We start from the raw sequence: 14990 nt of genomic DNA on the forward strand, positions 1-14990 counted from the left end.
CCTGCTGCTAAGTCGCGTCAGTCGAGTCCGACTCTGTGCGACCCCATAGACGGCAGCCCACCAGGCTCCGCCGTCCCTGGGATTCTCCAGGCAAGAACACTGGAATGCATTGCCATTTCCTTCTCCAATGCATGAAAGTGAAAGTGAAGTCGCTCAGTCATGTCTGACTCCTAGTGACCCCATGGACTGCAGCCTACCAGGCTCCTCCGTCCATGGGATTTTCCAGGCAAGAGTACTGGAGTGGGGTGCCATTGCCTTCTCCGAGTAGATGTACAGCTATCATTATTTCCTCCACTGGTTGCCATTTAAGGAGTCTGCAGTTTTGTTCTTTTTTTTCCAAAAAGACAAAATCTATTACTTTCCTGTTTCTTTGACCCTTAGCATGCTTTCCACTCAAACTGAGAAATCCTTGTCATAACTATAAAGAATCCCAGTGAATTAAACTGAAAAAAAGTGGCTGGATGAAATACAGCAAATTGAACAGATCATAATATGTGATAATATTTAGAGGTACGATACTAAAACTTCTTTATTAAAATTCATATTATCCTACCTCGGGTAGTGAATGGAACAAAATCAAATAACAGTTATTTTGCTCACAGCTAAGAAGGCAAATCAGCTTGAATGTCGTCTCTCAAACGTACTAATAACAAATGTCCAGGCTTAAAACATCCTTATTTTTTTCCTACTGTTCTTTTCCTGCTATTCCCTGACTGTTTTTCTGGTTTATTCACCATGTTTTAAGTTCTTGATTTATTCCTTATTCTTTTTGTTATAGGTCTTGAAACTGGAATCAATTTAACCTCAAAAAAAATCAGTGTTAATTTTCAGATGAATCCTCTTTATAATAGTGTATAAGAATATCTATGACAAAAATACACACTTTCCTTGACTCTGTGGCTGAATGATACCCCTATACACCCCCACTCCCTCCACTCCCCGCTTTCACATTTCTTCATCTGTAGAAATCTGTGCTCACCTATGTAAGGTTGGATCACAACTCCAGCTTACACTCTGCTTTTAACAAATTCATTGAGCACTAAGCTATGTTAGGCACTGTTATATGCATTTCATTTTTATTATCTCATTTAATCCTCAAAATAGTCCCACACATTAGATTTAGAGAGGTTAAGGTACTTGTTTAAAGTCAGACAGTATGTGGTAGAGCTAAGCTTCAAACCTGGGTCTGCCTAACACCAAAGCTTGAGCTCTGGCCTCTGTGCCACAGATTCACCACTCAGCCAGTGAGCACTCATGACTGCGTGAGAAGAGAAACCTCGCTGGGAGGGTAGACGATGGCCCCCCCAAAAGGTATTCACATCCTCATCTCTGGAACCTATGAATGTTACTTTTTATGGTGAAAAAGGACTTTGAAAATGTGATTAAGAACCTCAAGATGGGAAGATTATCTTGGATTATCCAGGTGAGACCTAAATACGGTCACATATATCATCATGCAAGGGAGGCAGGGGATCTGACACATGCACAGAAGGATTAGGAAGGCAGTGTGATCGTGGAAACAGAGTGCAGTGATTGACCAAAAACCAAGAAACGCCAGCTGCTACCAGAAGCTAGGAAGGGAAGGAATGATTTTCTCCTGGAGCCTCTGGAGAAAGCATAGCCCTGCTGACACCTTGGTTTGGCCCAGTGATATTAGTTTCAGACTTCCGGCCTCCAGAACTGTGAGAGAATAAGTTTCTGTTGTTTTAAGCCATTAAGTTTGTGGTAACTTTTTATGGCAATCACAGGTGACTTTGTGAGCTCTCTAGGCCAGTTTCCTTATGTAAATGAGAATATTAATGGTAATACTTAGAATTTAAAAAATATACAGTGCTGGCTTTTACCTTGCACAAGGTGAATGCTTGACAGAACTGTTACCACTTTTAGGATCTGATAGGAAGACATTTGTGGTGCTTTGGGAGAACACAAGAAAGAGGGGCAGTTAACCCAGCCTCTGGTTCATAAACGCACCTGACCATCCAGTAAGGTTAATGAAGGAGCTAAAATTGATTTAATTGATTTTTTTGCCAAATGACAGAGTTCACACACACACACACACACACAAAATCTCCACCCCTAATTTCTAAGAGTGACTGCAATCATCAGAGAAACTCTTTTCAGGTGATAACTCTTATTACCTGGTGGATGCCCCAGTGACTTTCTTATTTTTCTAGAGGTGATTCTGAATGGTCATTCCAGGACACGTTAATAAATGGACCGTAAAAATAAACACTGCAACTGGAGACTGGAAGTGTAAATTCAGTTGCCTATCAGGAATGTAATCTGTGACCATGACACTTTGTCCATAGAAATGAACAGAGGGAGGGCTGGACTGGTCTGGGGTCCTGGTTCCCAGGCATGTAAGGATTATTTCTCTCTGAGGGCTGGACAGGAGCCGAGCCAGAGAGTTTGCCTTTGAGCTGTTCCCATTTGTTCATCCAGCTCCCAGAGAGACGTCATTGCCTTCATTATGGGTTGCTCTGGGCTAGTAATGGAGGAGTTAGCAGGGTGGCCTGGAGTGGCTCTCTGCAGGCTGGTGCCAGCTGACACATGCCACTTAGGTTTCCAAGGAGCCAAGCTGTCCCCACTCACGCATGGCTGATGCACTTGTGGCTAAATGCGGTGCCGCTAGGGCCTCAGGCCAGATTCAGGGCAGGACATAGAATGCCACCTCCATCACCAGGGAAACAGTGGTCTGCGTGCATGATTTAAACCAGGGCCAACAAGAAGGCTCAAAGGCACGGTCAGCAGAGGAAGGGAGACCAGAGAGTGGCTTGCATGGATTTTGTCTTGGGTTCTGACTGTTGACAAGCCACTTAACTGCCTGCATGTTTAGGTTTATCTGCATGTAAGATGGAGGGAACAATACGCATCTGACAGGGGACTTATGAAAACAGCATTTCTGATAGACCGCTCGGGATCCATGGATGGAAGGTGGTATGTAAGTGCAGATGGTAAACTGATGGTGTGTGTGTGTTTTCAGCAGGTGCCTTAAGGGCATGTAGACCCTCCAGAAAACACATTTAGAGTCTGACCAAAAGCAGACAATAGTAAAAACTAACAATCTTAAGTGCATGGATTTGTCTTTGGTTTTGTGCAGCTATCAGGGAATTACATGTGTAATTCAGACTTCAAAACTATTTTATTTTCAAACATTGCTGTGATTAGTCGTACTTAAGGCTCAAATCATTTGAGAATGCTGTAGTTGATTGTTTGCAGATGTTTGCCAACTTTGCTCTAAAAAAATTCCCAAATTAATTCTACTGTAGTTTAATGAGTTGCATGTGTAGTCTGGAATGTTTGTTTCCAAGTCGGAAGGGGGCAAAAATCTATTTAAAAATCAGTGCAAAGAGGAATCCTTTCTCTATCCCTGGGGGTTTACTGTTTCTGAGGAGTCCTGAATCTGTTACATATACATTTGTTGTGTTCATTTAAGGTTAAGCAATCGTGTTAATTTAAGGTTAAGCAATCGAGGTCTGACCTCTCTATAAGGTTACTAAATGTCATTTTCTGTCAGCTGGGTTCCTGGGGGAGTCTGTTCTTGGTCAATTAACCTCTCACTTGTGCATATTGTTGTCTAGAATAATTCCTGTGGGTCCAGATGAATCATGACTATTACAGAAAAAAAAAAACAAAACACAAATAATACACTTAAAAGTTAGAATAATTATATAAATGAAATATAGAAAAGAAAGATCATCTGCAATTCTCTGATGCAGAATTAACCATATTGGCATATATGTATATTTTAAACAAAAATGGGATTCTAATGTCTGTACTTGGCTGTTTTGCAACCTGCTTTTGAGGTAAAACCTTCACCTATTGGATCTGGGAGGAACACCATAGATCCTCAGAGTGTCTGACCCTGTACAGTGAGGAGGGGTCCTGCTTTGGTTGCAGGCATGGCGGTGGGGAAGTGGGGGTGGAATGAGGGCCTCAGAGCATCAGTCAGCATTTATGAAAGGAGTTTCAAAGACTTGTTCTCTCAGATGCCATTCCACTTCCTTAGCGCTAATGTGTTTTGGCAACAGCATACATCCCAGAACTGGTAAACACTTGCTACTTTTAGTTTCTGTGTGGATGACAATCCTGTGCCCTCCCAATCCATTTACATTCCATCAGATCCACTGGTTCCTCCTTCCTCCCTTTTTTTCCATACTAACAGAACTTGGTAAGGCATACAGCACGATGCACAAATCTTATAGCCTTTTGGATTGAATACTACAGACCTGTATGCACATATAAAACATCTCCAACATCCCAGAAGTGGCTCTGTGTCCCCTCTGAGTCAGTCCCTCCTACCTCTAGGTAATCAATCTGTTCAGTCTTAGACACGAATTTTACTATGTTATTTCCCACCTAAAAACATTCCACAGGATTATTGTCCCTTTATCTTGCCCCTTTGGGTCTAAATGTCTCTGCTTGACTTTCCAGGTCCACTTTCTTAAGAGTCCTGCCTGCTGGATCATTTGGGCCTCCATTGACACCTCCTGGCCCAAGACTAGTATCTGCACTGTCACTCCCATCTGCCAGACTATCTGGAGCTCTGTTCACTCCGTGCCCTCACCTTTCCCTGGCCTGCCTGAATCTCACCCATCCTTCAAGGCTCAGCTCAAGTCCGGTTTCCACCAAGAAGTCCTTTCACTTTGCTAAAATTTGTTTCCAATTTCTTTACCTCCCACTTACACTCTGAATTGGTTGACATCAAGTAACCAAGTTTCTGCAGAGACTTGGGCCCATGGAAGGCAGGCCACTCTGCCGTTCCTACTTACTATTCCCAGTGACCCTCCACAGTCAGCAGCACAGTTTTCCAAACCCTCCCTCCTTCTCTCACCCGTTCTCTTGCATCATGGGGCTGCCTCAGGTCTGCTGCTCCCCAACCCCAAACCCTGCTCCCGGTCTGAAGCCCCCTCTTTCCTTCCCCTTCTTGGTGCTTTGCTACCCAGCTCACCAAATTCTCTCCTGCAGACCTCAGATTCCACCCATTCTTTAGATTTGACAGGAAAAATCCTGAGACCAAGCTCTCCTCAGAGGGTAGGGACAGATTGAGGACTGAGAATTCAAGCAGATGAAGGTGGGCTGCTTTTTTATCAGATACGGGAGGCCTGGGAACACTGGTACATCACATGATTTTGCCCTATCCCACCCACATCCCTCACACCCAGCAGTTAGTGGCTGTCCCATCTTCTCTGTTGTTCCAGTGTGTTACCCTTGCTTCCACCCAGACTTTCTGAGTTTCCCATGGCACAAGCAGAGATCTGAGCTCACAGGTATCAGCACAGCAAAGGGTTTAAATAAGATATTGCTGTTAAAGTGCTTAGCACAGTGTCTGCCATGGTCAGGCTCAGGACTAATATAAAAAGCCTGCAACTCTTTCTCTGATTCCTGTCAAGCCAGGTGTGTTAGGGGTCTCAAAGTGAGTGTGTGTGTGTGTGTGTGTGTGGCCAGAAACCCTACCTACTATAGTGAACACAGGCCCTGGGGCCATGGCCAGCTCTGCACTAACTCTCCCTGGGACCCTCAGTCTCTTCTTGAGGAAAATAAGAATCATAATCCATGCAACTTAGATGAGTGTAAGTGTGAGCACACGTCAAAGCGCTTGGCAGGTAGGGACACCTTACCAGTATGAGCCGACAGGCAGTACAATATGTTGGCATGAAGCTTATTGGCCTAGTTCCAACTTGCAAATAAAATTGTGTTTCTAAATTAGCAGTTGGAAAATGCAGCCCCCTAGAGAAAATCGGGTTCTAGACAAGATGTTCCAATTAGACTCCTCCGGCTGTAAGCAGGCTTGGGAGTTTGGGGGCCTGCATTGATATACAGGGTCTTACACACTTACAATAGACACACTTACAATAAAAGTCTGTCTAGTCAAAGATATGGTTTTTCCAGTAGTCGTGTATGGATGGGAGAGTTGGACTATAAAGAAAGCTGAGCACCGAAGAATTGATGCTTTTGAACTGTGGTGTTGGAGAAGACTCTTGAGAGTCCCTTGGACAGCAAGGAGATCCAACCAGTCCATCCTAAAGGAAATCAGTCCTGAATATTCATTGGAAGGACTGATGCTGAAGTTGAAACTCCAATACTTTGGCCATGTGATGCAAAGAACTGACTTACTTGAAAAGACCCTGTTGCTGAGAAAGATTGAAAGCAGGAGGAGAAGGGGACAACAGAGGATGAGATGGTTGGATGGCATCACCGACTCGATGGACATGAGTTTGAGTAAGCTCCAGGAGTTGGTGATGGACTTGGAAGCCTGGCATGCTACAGTCCATAGGGTCGCAAAGAGTGGGACATGACTGAGCAACTGAACTGAACTGAACTGAGCACAGACTTTGGAAAGTGACTTTGTCATCCCAAGCCTCAGTTTACTCACCTGTGAAATGGGGATATAGTTTCTTTGTCTTAGAATTGTTGTGGGGGCAAAAGTAATTTATGTGACAATGTAGCACAGTGCCTGACACATAGAAATGCTTGATAAATAATAGTCCTTTATTTCCTAAATAAGTGTTGCTCTGGACATGTTGAATGAATTAATAGCTGCTAGTGCGGATTTGATTTATGAGGGTCCTTTTTGTTCTTCTCTGATATTTTCAGGCTTATTCCATCTGACCATGCTCGGCTGGGAACAATTTTGACTAGGCATGTGAGAAAGGAATTTACAAAGTGAAAAGCTTCAACCAGGGGTAGAAATGCTGCCTACAGAAGACAGTGAGATCTGGGAGCAACCCCACCAGCCACCTGAGAGCTAGCGAGGAGGGTCCCTGAGGCCCAGGCCTGTCATGAAGCTGTCGTTTCCGTCTCTGCTTCTTCAGAGCTCCCAACTTGCCTCTGGTTTTATTCCTAAGTGCAATTCCTGGATTCATCCTGGCAGGACTTTTGGTATCTTTCTGGGTAGGCAGATGAGATAAGCAGTAGATGATTTTCTACAAAAGAATAAGTAACTATTATAATATCTAGGGGCCCCAACCCTGTGCCCAGTCCCCCCACCCCCACGCCCCATCTCCTCAGACAACTGTCCAGGATGAGCCTGTGGGCAGAGGCCAATTTCATGACACACACACCATTCTCAAATCCAGCAAGCAGGGTGGAGATTTCCATGGTCACTCTGAGGGCAACAGTTTGGTCTGGTCTTTGCCTTTGACTTACTCGGTGGCCTTTAAAAAGCCCCTTCTCCTCTCCAGATCTCAGACTGTACATCTACAAAATGATGGGGTTGACCCTTACAGTCTCTGAAGTTCCTCCTGTCTCTGAAAGTGGCAGAGTGGTGTGAGTTATCAACCTGGGTTGGAATTCTGGCTCCACTGTTTTCTGACTGTGTGGCCTTGGGGGAGCCCCTTAAGTTCTTTAGATTGATCTCCCTCTGTAAAATGAGGTGATAAATAGTAATCTACCCTATAGGGTTGTACATGCCTTCTCAGTCCCTCAGTCATGTCTGACTCTTTGCAACCCTGCAGACTGTAGTCTACCAGGCTCCTCTGTCCATGGGATTTTCCAGACAAGAATACTGGAGTGGGTTTCCTCCTCCAGGAGCTCTTCCAGGTCCAGGGATTGGACCCAAGTCTCCCGAGTCTCCTGCATTGGCAGGCAGATTCTTTACCACTGAACCACCTGGGAAACCCACACTATAGGTTTGTAGCAAAGTCTAAATAAGACATTTGCATTTAAAGTACTTAGTACAGAATCTGCCATGGTCAGGTTCAAGAAAGCAAGCTAAATATCAAAAACCTGCACCCCCTACTCTGATTGCTGTCAGTCAGGCCAGGTGAATTGGGCCCTGGAGTGATATGTGTGCATATATGTCTGTCTGTCTGTGGATGCATGCCAGGGCATGTGGAGGGTTTGGCCTCCCCCAGAGCACTCTGGGTAGATCTGTCCAAGGAGCCTCCCTGAGGGTAACAGCTGAGTTGGAGCAGGCATCTCATTCAGCAGAAGCCACCGCTCATGGCCTTCTCTTCACTGCAGCATGTCCCAGTCTTTGAGGCTCCAGATATCTTCATTGCTTCTTGAGTAGTTTTACTTAAAGAGGCAATTACTGATCCCTCCCAGCCTGGATGTGAGCAGCCCCCATGAAGAAAGCAACCTGTTCTATTGCTGTCCAGGGCTTTGCTCTGTCCTGGAGGGCTGCCGGAAGGCAAGGAGTCTTAGCTCTTCTTCTGGCCCCTGCACCCAGGTTCTGGATTTTGAACTCAGGTCAGCTCTGTCTGAGGACTCAATCCCTTCTTTTTTCTGTTGTTGGACCACACAGCGTTTGTTTCACACTGGACACTCAGCTAAGTGATGCAGGAAGTAGGCCCCCAGGAAGCCAGATACCGCCTAGCAAAGCAGATAACCAAGTGAAGCCTCTGGATGCCTCTGGGGCCCGGGGCAGGCTCAGAGATAAGCGGAAATGCCAGGCTTATCGCTGCAGCCCGAGTTCTAGAGAAGCCATCCTGGCCAGCCCACCTCGTTCCCTGGGCTCCGGGCAGTCGGGCATCTCTAAGCAGGGTAAACACTGGGCTGGCACGGCCGCAGCAGCAGGACAGGACGCTGTGCCTCACTCCGGCACTTCTCAGTCCCAGCGCCAGAGGCCAGCAGCGGGCGTCGAATTACACCCGGATATTTGCGGTAAGCAGGCCGGTCTGCTTTGAAGTAGGAACCCAAGTAACAATTATTAGGTTCACAGGACAAAGGGAGCCTCAGTGAATCTGAGTCCTCTTGGACCAAGAAACTCCATCAGCAGAAACTTTTGGTTGATGAATACAGCCTGGGGGTGGTCAGCACAGGCCTTTCCCGATGTGGTGGGCAGACAAGGCCAAGGGGCAGCTAACCCCAAAGTTGTCCACGTTGAACCCTGCGAGACTTTCTGAGGTTCTGTTTCATCCCTGGTTTCCTTTCGGGAGTAAGTGCAGCTTCGTGGAGGACGTGTTTGCCCTTTCTTGTTGCACATCATGAGTGGTGCATGCGGGGTGGTGGCCTGGGGGAGGTCAGGTAGCTGGGGGAGCTGATTTAGGTTTGGGAAGACACACCCTTGTCCCCTGCCCCTACCCCACAATGAGGTGACTGAGTAGGCTGCCGTGCTGGTGGGCTGTCCGTCTGGGCTGGGATGGTGAGGGGTGGTGAGTTCCAATCTCTACTGTTTTCGTGTACTTACTGTGTGCCAAGTGCTGTGCTGAGTGTTTTGCTTATCTGAATACTCAAATAGCCCTGAGGCTATTGCACTGTTACGAGCCCCTTTTACAAATGAAGAACACTGTGTTCAGGGAGGTTAAGTAAGTTCCAGCTGGCCCTTACGGGCACTTAGGTGTACTTACCTACTTGTATATATGTGGCCTCAAGATACGTGGCCTCCATCTCTCAGAAAATTGTCTTATTTGACTTTGTTAGGACAAGACCCTTCACTGCCTTGTGCTGCCACACTTGTTATGAGTCCACAAACATGCAAATTCTACCACGTTGGCCTCCCCCAGATGTTGTACCTGTGAGCTCCGCAAAACCTACTTCCCATCCTGCTCCCCAGCAGCAAACACAATGAAGTCTTTGAGCAGTTCTTTCTGGTGTTTGCTTCCAATTCTCTCCTCATCAATTTTGTTCATTATGTATGGATTTCCTTTTAAGAGAAATGAAGATTTAGCTCTCTCCATTTTCCCTTTACAACTCTCATAATATTATATATCACTGCTTTAACTTAATACAGTATTTACTTTATTATGGCATAATATAATACATATATAATGTAACATTATAATGTGTGTGCTGTGCTTAGCCACTGTCTGACTCTTTGTGACGCCATGGACTGTAGCCCGCCAGGCTCTTCTGTCCATGGGGATTCTCCAGGCAAGAATGCTGCAGTGGGTTGTCATGCTCTCTCCAGGGGATCTTCCCAAGCCAGGAGTTGAACCCAGGTCTCCCACATTGCAGGCAGATTCTTTACTATCTGAGCCACCAGGGAAACCCAAGAATACTGGAGAGAATTGCCATTCTCTTCTCCAGGGGATCTTCCCGACCCAGAAATCCAACAAGGGTCTCCTGCATTGCAGGAAGATTCTTTACCAGCTGAGCTACCAAGGAAACCCAAAAGTCTGATGCTCTACCAACTGAGCTATCCAGGCTCCTATATAAATATTATTCATTGAAAATTCAATCATGTACTTAAAAAATTTTTTTTAATTTTTTAGTTGGAAGATATTGCTTTACAATGCTGTGTTGATTTCTGCTGTACAACAACGCAAATCAGTCATTATGTATATAACCCTTCCCTCTTTTGCCTCCCTCCCCTGGTCCCATCCCACCCCTCTTGGTCATCACAGAGCTCCACGCCAGTCTCCCTGTAATCGTGTATTTTGATTTCATTCTTTCCTGGACTCTGATTTTCTTGGAGACTCTGATTCCTTCTGTTCCCCTTTTGCCCCGTGGCTGGCATTGTACTGATGGCTAACATCTGAGCACTCACTGTGTGCCAAGCTTTGTTCCAGGCGCCTCGCAAGCATTCTCAAGTGACCCTCCTGACAACTCCATGAAGCATGTGCATTGCTATTATGTTACACTCCAGGAAGTACAGACTGAGAGAGGTTAAATAAACTGGCCCACGATCCTGCCTAATAACAAGCAGAGGCAGGAGTTAAATCCTGGTCATCTGACCCTAGGCCCCATACTCGTAACATTTTACATGTCTTTAACTCTATTATATTTCATAATGTCTGTAGTATTTCTTTGATAAATTCCTTTCCTCTTTCTTTCCTTTCTCCACCTGAACTCCAGTTAATTAGATGTAGGACCAGCTTAATCCACTGTCTCTCTTTCTTTTTTCTCCTATTGTACACATCTTCAGCTTTCAGTTCTGTTTTCTGGAATATTATCTTATTCCAGATAAGATAATATCTTCCTATCCCTGTATTGGATTTTTAAATGTTAACATTCATATTTGTAATTCCCAAGACCTTTTATTCTATGCTTGTTCTTTTTCCACAGTACTCTCTTCTTTTTCAATGGATGGAAGAATCTTTCACACTTTTCTGTGGTTACTAATGAGAGCCTTTTTTGAAACTTTCTTGTTTCTTTGTTCCCTGTTTCTGCCACAATATATTTCTGTTTATTTGTTTTGGGCTCCCCTTTTTATCTTGGGAGCTTTCTCTGAATACCTGGTGATCCCTTTTTTCTGTGCATATTTCAGAATAAGGCACTGAAACCTGGCTGGTGGGTTGAGGCTTGTTGATCGCTTGGCTCTGTTGAGGATCAGATGATCCTCAGAGCATAGCACTGTTGTACTGTGGACCGCTGCATCTCTTCAGAAACAGATCTGTGATCTGCAGGGAATAGGGGGCAGGAGAAGAGTCACGGCTTTGAATGGACTCCTCAGCCTTGAGTTTCTGCTCCCCTCTTCCTCCAACTGGGATCTCAGGGTCCACAAGCCTCTCTAAGGTTCTTCAGGAAAAGCTGGCTATCACCATAAAGACATTGGAAGACTCTTGGGGTTCAGTGCACACTGACACAGCCTCTGGCAAACAGAGGTCTGTGCCTTTCTGGGAGTGGACTGGCTGCCAGTCATCACCCAGGAAAGATGAGGTGTCACTGAACTTGCTACTCTGTGACCATCCAGCTTGGTTGCCTCTTCTCTGACCTGTGTTCTCTTGACTTGGTGGGTGGAATGCCTCCCCTGTCCTCTGGGCAGGCACCATTGCCCCAAAAGAATTGCCAATGGCTCTTGCTGTGCCCTCTAACTGAGGGAGCTGGAGAGAAGCCATGCACCCGCCCTCAGAAAATGGATGTGCTCATAAACTCATTTATTCTGGAGGCTGAGAAATGAAAGGGCTTCACAGTTGGTGTTCATCAAGGAGGCCTAAGGACTTGTCCTGTCAGCATATTCTGAGCTTTCTCCCAGAGGCTCCTAGAGTTTACTTCTGGGAACTGTGAGGGCTTCTTGCCCTCTGCTCATCTGATTGTTCTGGGAAACCCCAGCTGCAGCCTCCTCCTTCCACTTTCTCCCAGGGATCAGCCCAGCCGCCTGCTCCTATTGGCGCCTCCTTAGTTCATTCCTTCTATATAGTTGCCTTGAATACCTACATCCCAGGCATGTTGGTGTGCTGGGGATCATGGCAAGCCAAAGGGGTGCTGTTCTGGGCTCAGGGGCCTTCAGAGTAGTTCTGGAACAGTGGATGACACAGCAGACACATTCACAGTAAACCCGCTGACTTGCAATTACTTGTCGCTTAAGGGAGACCAGGGGCAAATCCTTTTGCAATTCGAATAATTAGCTTTTTGATATAAATAGATGTCTGGGACACTTACTTGTGACCATTGTGTTCATCTAGACTTTCAAAATATCTTTCCAGACTTTATTAACCCAGGACTTGCCTGGAAGCAGGCTGCTCTGAGATCTCTAGAGCAGCAGTCATAGTGAAGCAGCCTGTGCCAAGCATTGGTAGGAACGGTCTCCCAGAGACGGCATCTGTCTCTTTAGACTGTGGGGACTTCCTTTCACAAAGATTATCAGGACCTACTGAAGGACATTGTGCTGAGTGTTAGACTTCCAGAGCTTTCTCTAGGTGGACATTTCCCAAGGTTGGGTCCAGGGAACCGCAGTTCCACAGGGAAGTGTTCAGCAGGAAGTGCGGGGAAGGAGTGAGTCCCCGGTCGGATGCTGATTTCTTCCTGTGGCAGATGACTGCTGCTGAGGTACAGAGTGAGTCCCCAGCTGTGTGCCCAGTGTGCCTCAAATTTCTTTTTCCAAGGACAGTTTATCTGTGTGTTTTAAATCACAATAAATGTAATAGACCAGTGCTCTTTGGAGCATGCTCTGGGCCATTCCACCAATGACACCTGGTCTGTGCTCTGAGAAACGGGTCTGGCTTTCTATATGGGCTGCTAAGGGCAGTTGTCCTGACAGAGGAGGGTGGCGAGGGGTTTGTGGTCAGGCTGCCCACTGCATTTACCACTCATCTGCAGCTTCAGAAAGCTAAATGATCCCAAGGTGCTTTTAGACGTCAGAGTTCCAGGTCGAATTTATTCTCATAATTGCTTTCATTCAGAAGGAGGGGGTTTAAGGGGATGCTAATGCTCACCTCCCTGCTGCCGGCCTTCACCAGAGATACGCTGTCCTCAGGAGGTTGTATGCCTGGGGCCACCTTGGACAGAGTCCCTCTCTGGCCCTGCTTTCTCTCTATGAAGACCTGGAGGCAAGTGGTGCCCGTGGACTGCTCCCTGGCAGCCTCAGGCACTAGGGTGCCCCCTTGTCCCCCACCTTAGTGTCAGCTTGAGCGTGTCCTTTTGTCTACTGTATTATTGACGTTTCTGTGAAAGTTTCATTTGAACCAAGGGTTTCTGATGCTAAAACATTTGGACACCACTGGAAACATGGGTCCCCTTGCTCTCTGAGGCCCTACTGTGTCTGTTCCAGTTTTGCAGTTTATAGACTGAATGCCTGATGCCTGTGTAGTCATCCTTGCGGGAGAAAGGGGTGGCTGGCAAATGGTCCCCAGAGGGCTCTGCAAGGAACATGGCCTGCATGATGACGCTTGGGGAGTAACCTAGGCCCTCGCTAGCCCCTCACTTCTATTTTTAGGTACAAGTGATTAGTGTCCAGGGGCCCCATGTGGGGAGGGACATGCACACCCACCTCTACAGCAGCCTAAACACCTTTGCGGTATCAGCAAAGTAGGGGCAACAAAATTTTGTTTTTAATTTGCAAAAGAATCAAATTTTTTCATCATGGCAAAGATCAGAACTCTGTTGAATGGCCTCGCATTTCTTCCTGTCTTGGTCTTGCTTCTTATTGTGAATTTGGTGTGTATGTGGTTTGGGTGGGAGCCACGTACTTCTCAGTGCTTTGGGTCTCTTAAGTCCTTACTCTGCCCTGGTGTTCCTTATAGAGTCCAGCTTTTGGGACGTTACCTAAAGGATTCCTTTTCTTCTAACCTTTAGTTTCAGCTACATGAACGCCTGCCTGTCCTGGGCAGATTCTTAAAATATTTGCCCATCAGCAGCCTCTCAGAAAGGAATGTTAAATGCTGCCATGATGTCAAAGGGGCCCCGAGGAGAAGGGCCTGGGCCAAGCCCAGCCTGTCACTCATGGCAACAGCAGAGTGGGAGATAAGCAAAGGCAACGGCTTGTAGAAAGCCTGGTCCTCTGGGCTCCCTGAACAACCCAGGCAGTCCCTAGCTAAAGAACAATGAACTTCCAGACACCACTGCCCAAGTGAAAGCCAGAGGTCTGTGGCTCTTCCGAATCTGCACTCTTGAAGAGTCTTCATCAGGATGTCAGGAGCCCCTAAGGAGAGTTTGGGGCCCCAGGGGCTACCGGGGCTGGGCAAGGCCTGCTTAACCACCATGGACAAAAAGCTCAACATGCTGAATGAGAAGGTTGACAAACTGTTACATTTCCAAGAAGACGTCACGGAGAAACTGCAGTGTGTGTACCGAGGCATGGGCCACCTGGAGCAAGGCCTGCACCGGCTGGAGGCCTCCCGCGGTCTGGGCCCGGCTGGGGCCGACCGCTCCCCACCGTCTGATGCTCAGGCTGGGTGGCCGGAGGTCCTGGAGCTGGTGCGGGCCGGGAGGCAGGATGCCGCCCAGCAGGGCGCCAGGCTTGAAGCCCTCTTCCGGATGGTGATGGCCGTGGACAAGGCCATAGCTTTGGTGGGGGCCGTGCTCCAGAACTCGAAGGTGGTGGATTTCATCATGCAAGGGAGTGTCCCCTGGAGGAAGGGAAGCCTGGCCGACGTCCCTGAGGAGGTTGGTTCCTGCTTCTGTGCCCCGGTGCCCTTCTGGCTGGAAGGGAGGCTCAGGGCCCTGGTGGGTTGCCCAGACAGGAAGCTAGTTTTCGGAGAGCGGGAGTGCTGTTGTCTCCTCTAGTGTCTCCTGCATGACTTGTTGATGGGAAAAAGGAGAGATGGAAGCTTAAAGGCCATAGGTGGATTTCCAGACAGGGCAGGACGTTTGGGTTTCTCCCTTGTGCCCTGGCAAAGACCGTGGGGCCCTGGGCAGTGCAGGGTGCCTAAAAGTGGGGGACAAAT

The 14990-nt window shown here is 47.0% G+C and overlaps 1 protein-coding gene across 1 annotated transcript in view; it reads left to right on the forward strand.

Moving 5' to 3' along the window:
• The first annotated feature begins 2570 nt into the window (after positions 1-2570).
• Positions 2571-14990, forward strand: part of MYLK3 (myosin light chain kinase 3) — a 57742-nt gene continuing 45322 nt past the window's right edge. Inside the window, exons 1-2 of the mRNA XM_010843908.1 lie at positions 2571-2937; positions 13900-14709. Coding sequence (XP_010842210.1) covers positions 14233-14709 — 477 coding nt within the window. The 5' untranslated portion in view covers positions 2571-2937; positions 13900-14232. The remainder of the gene's footprint in view (positions 2938-13899; positions 14710-14990) is intronic.

The sequence above is a fragment of the Bison bison genome, unplaced genomic scaffold, assembly GCF_000754665.1.
Source record: "Bison bison bison isolate TAMUID 2011002044 unplaced genomic scaffold, Bison_UMD1.0 scf7180017864192, whole genome shotgun sequence".
NCBI classification, from domain to species: domain Eukaryota; kingdom Metazoa; phylum Chordata; class Mammalia; order Artiodactyla; family Bovidae; genus Bison; species Bison bison.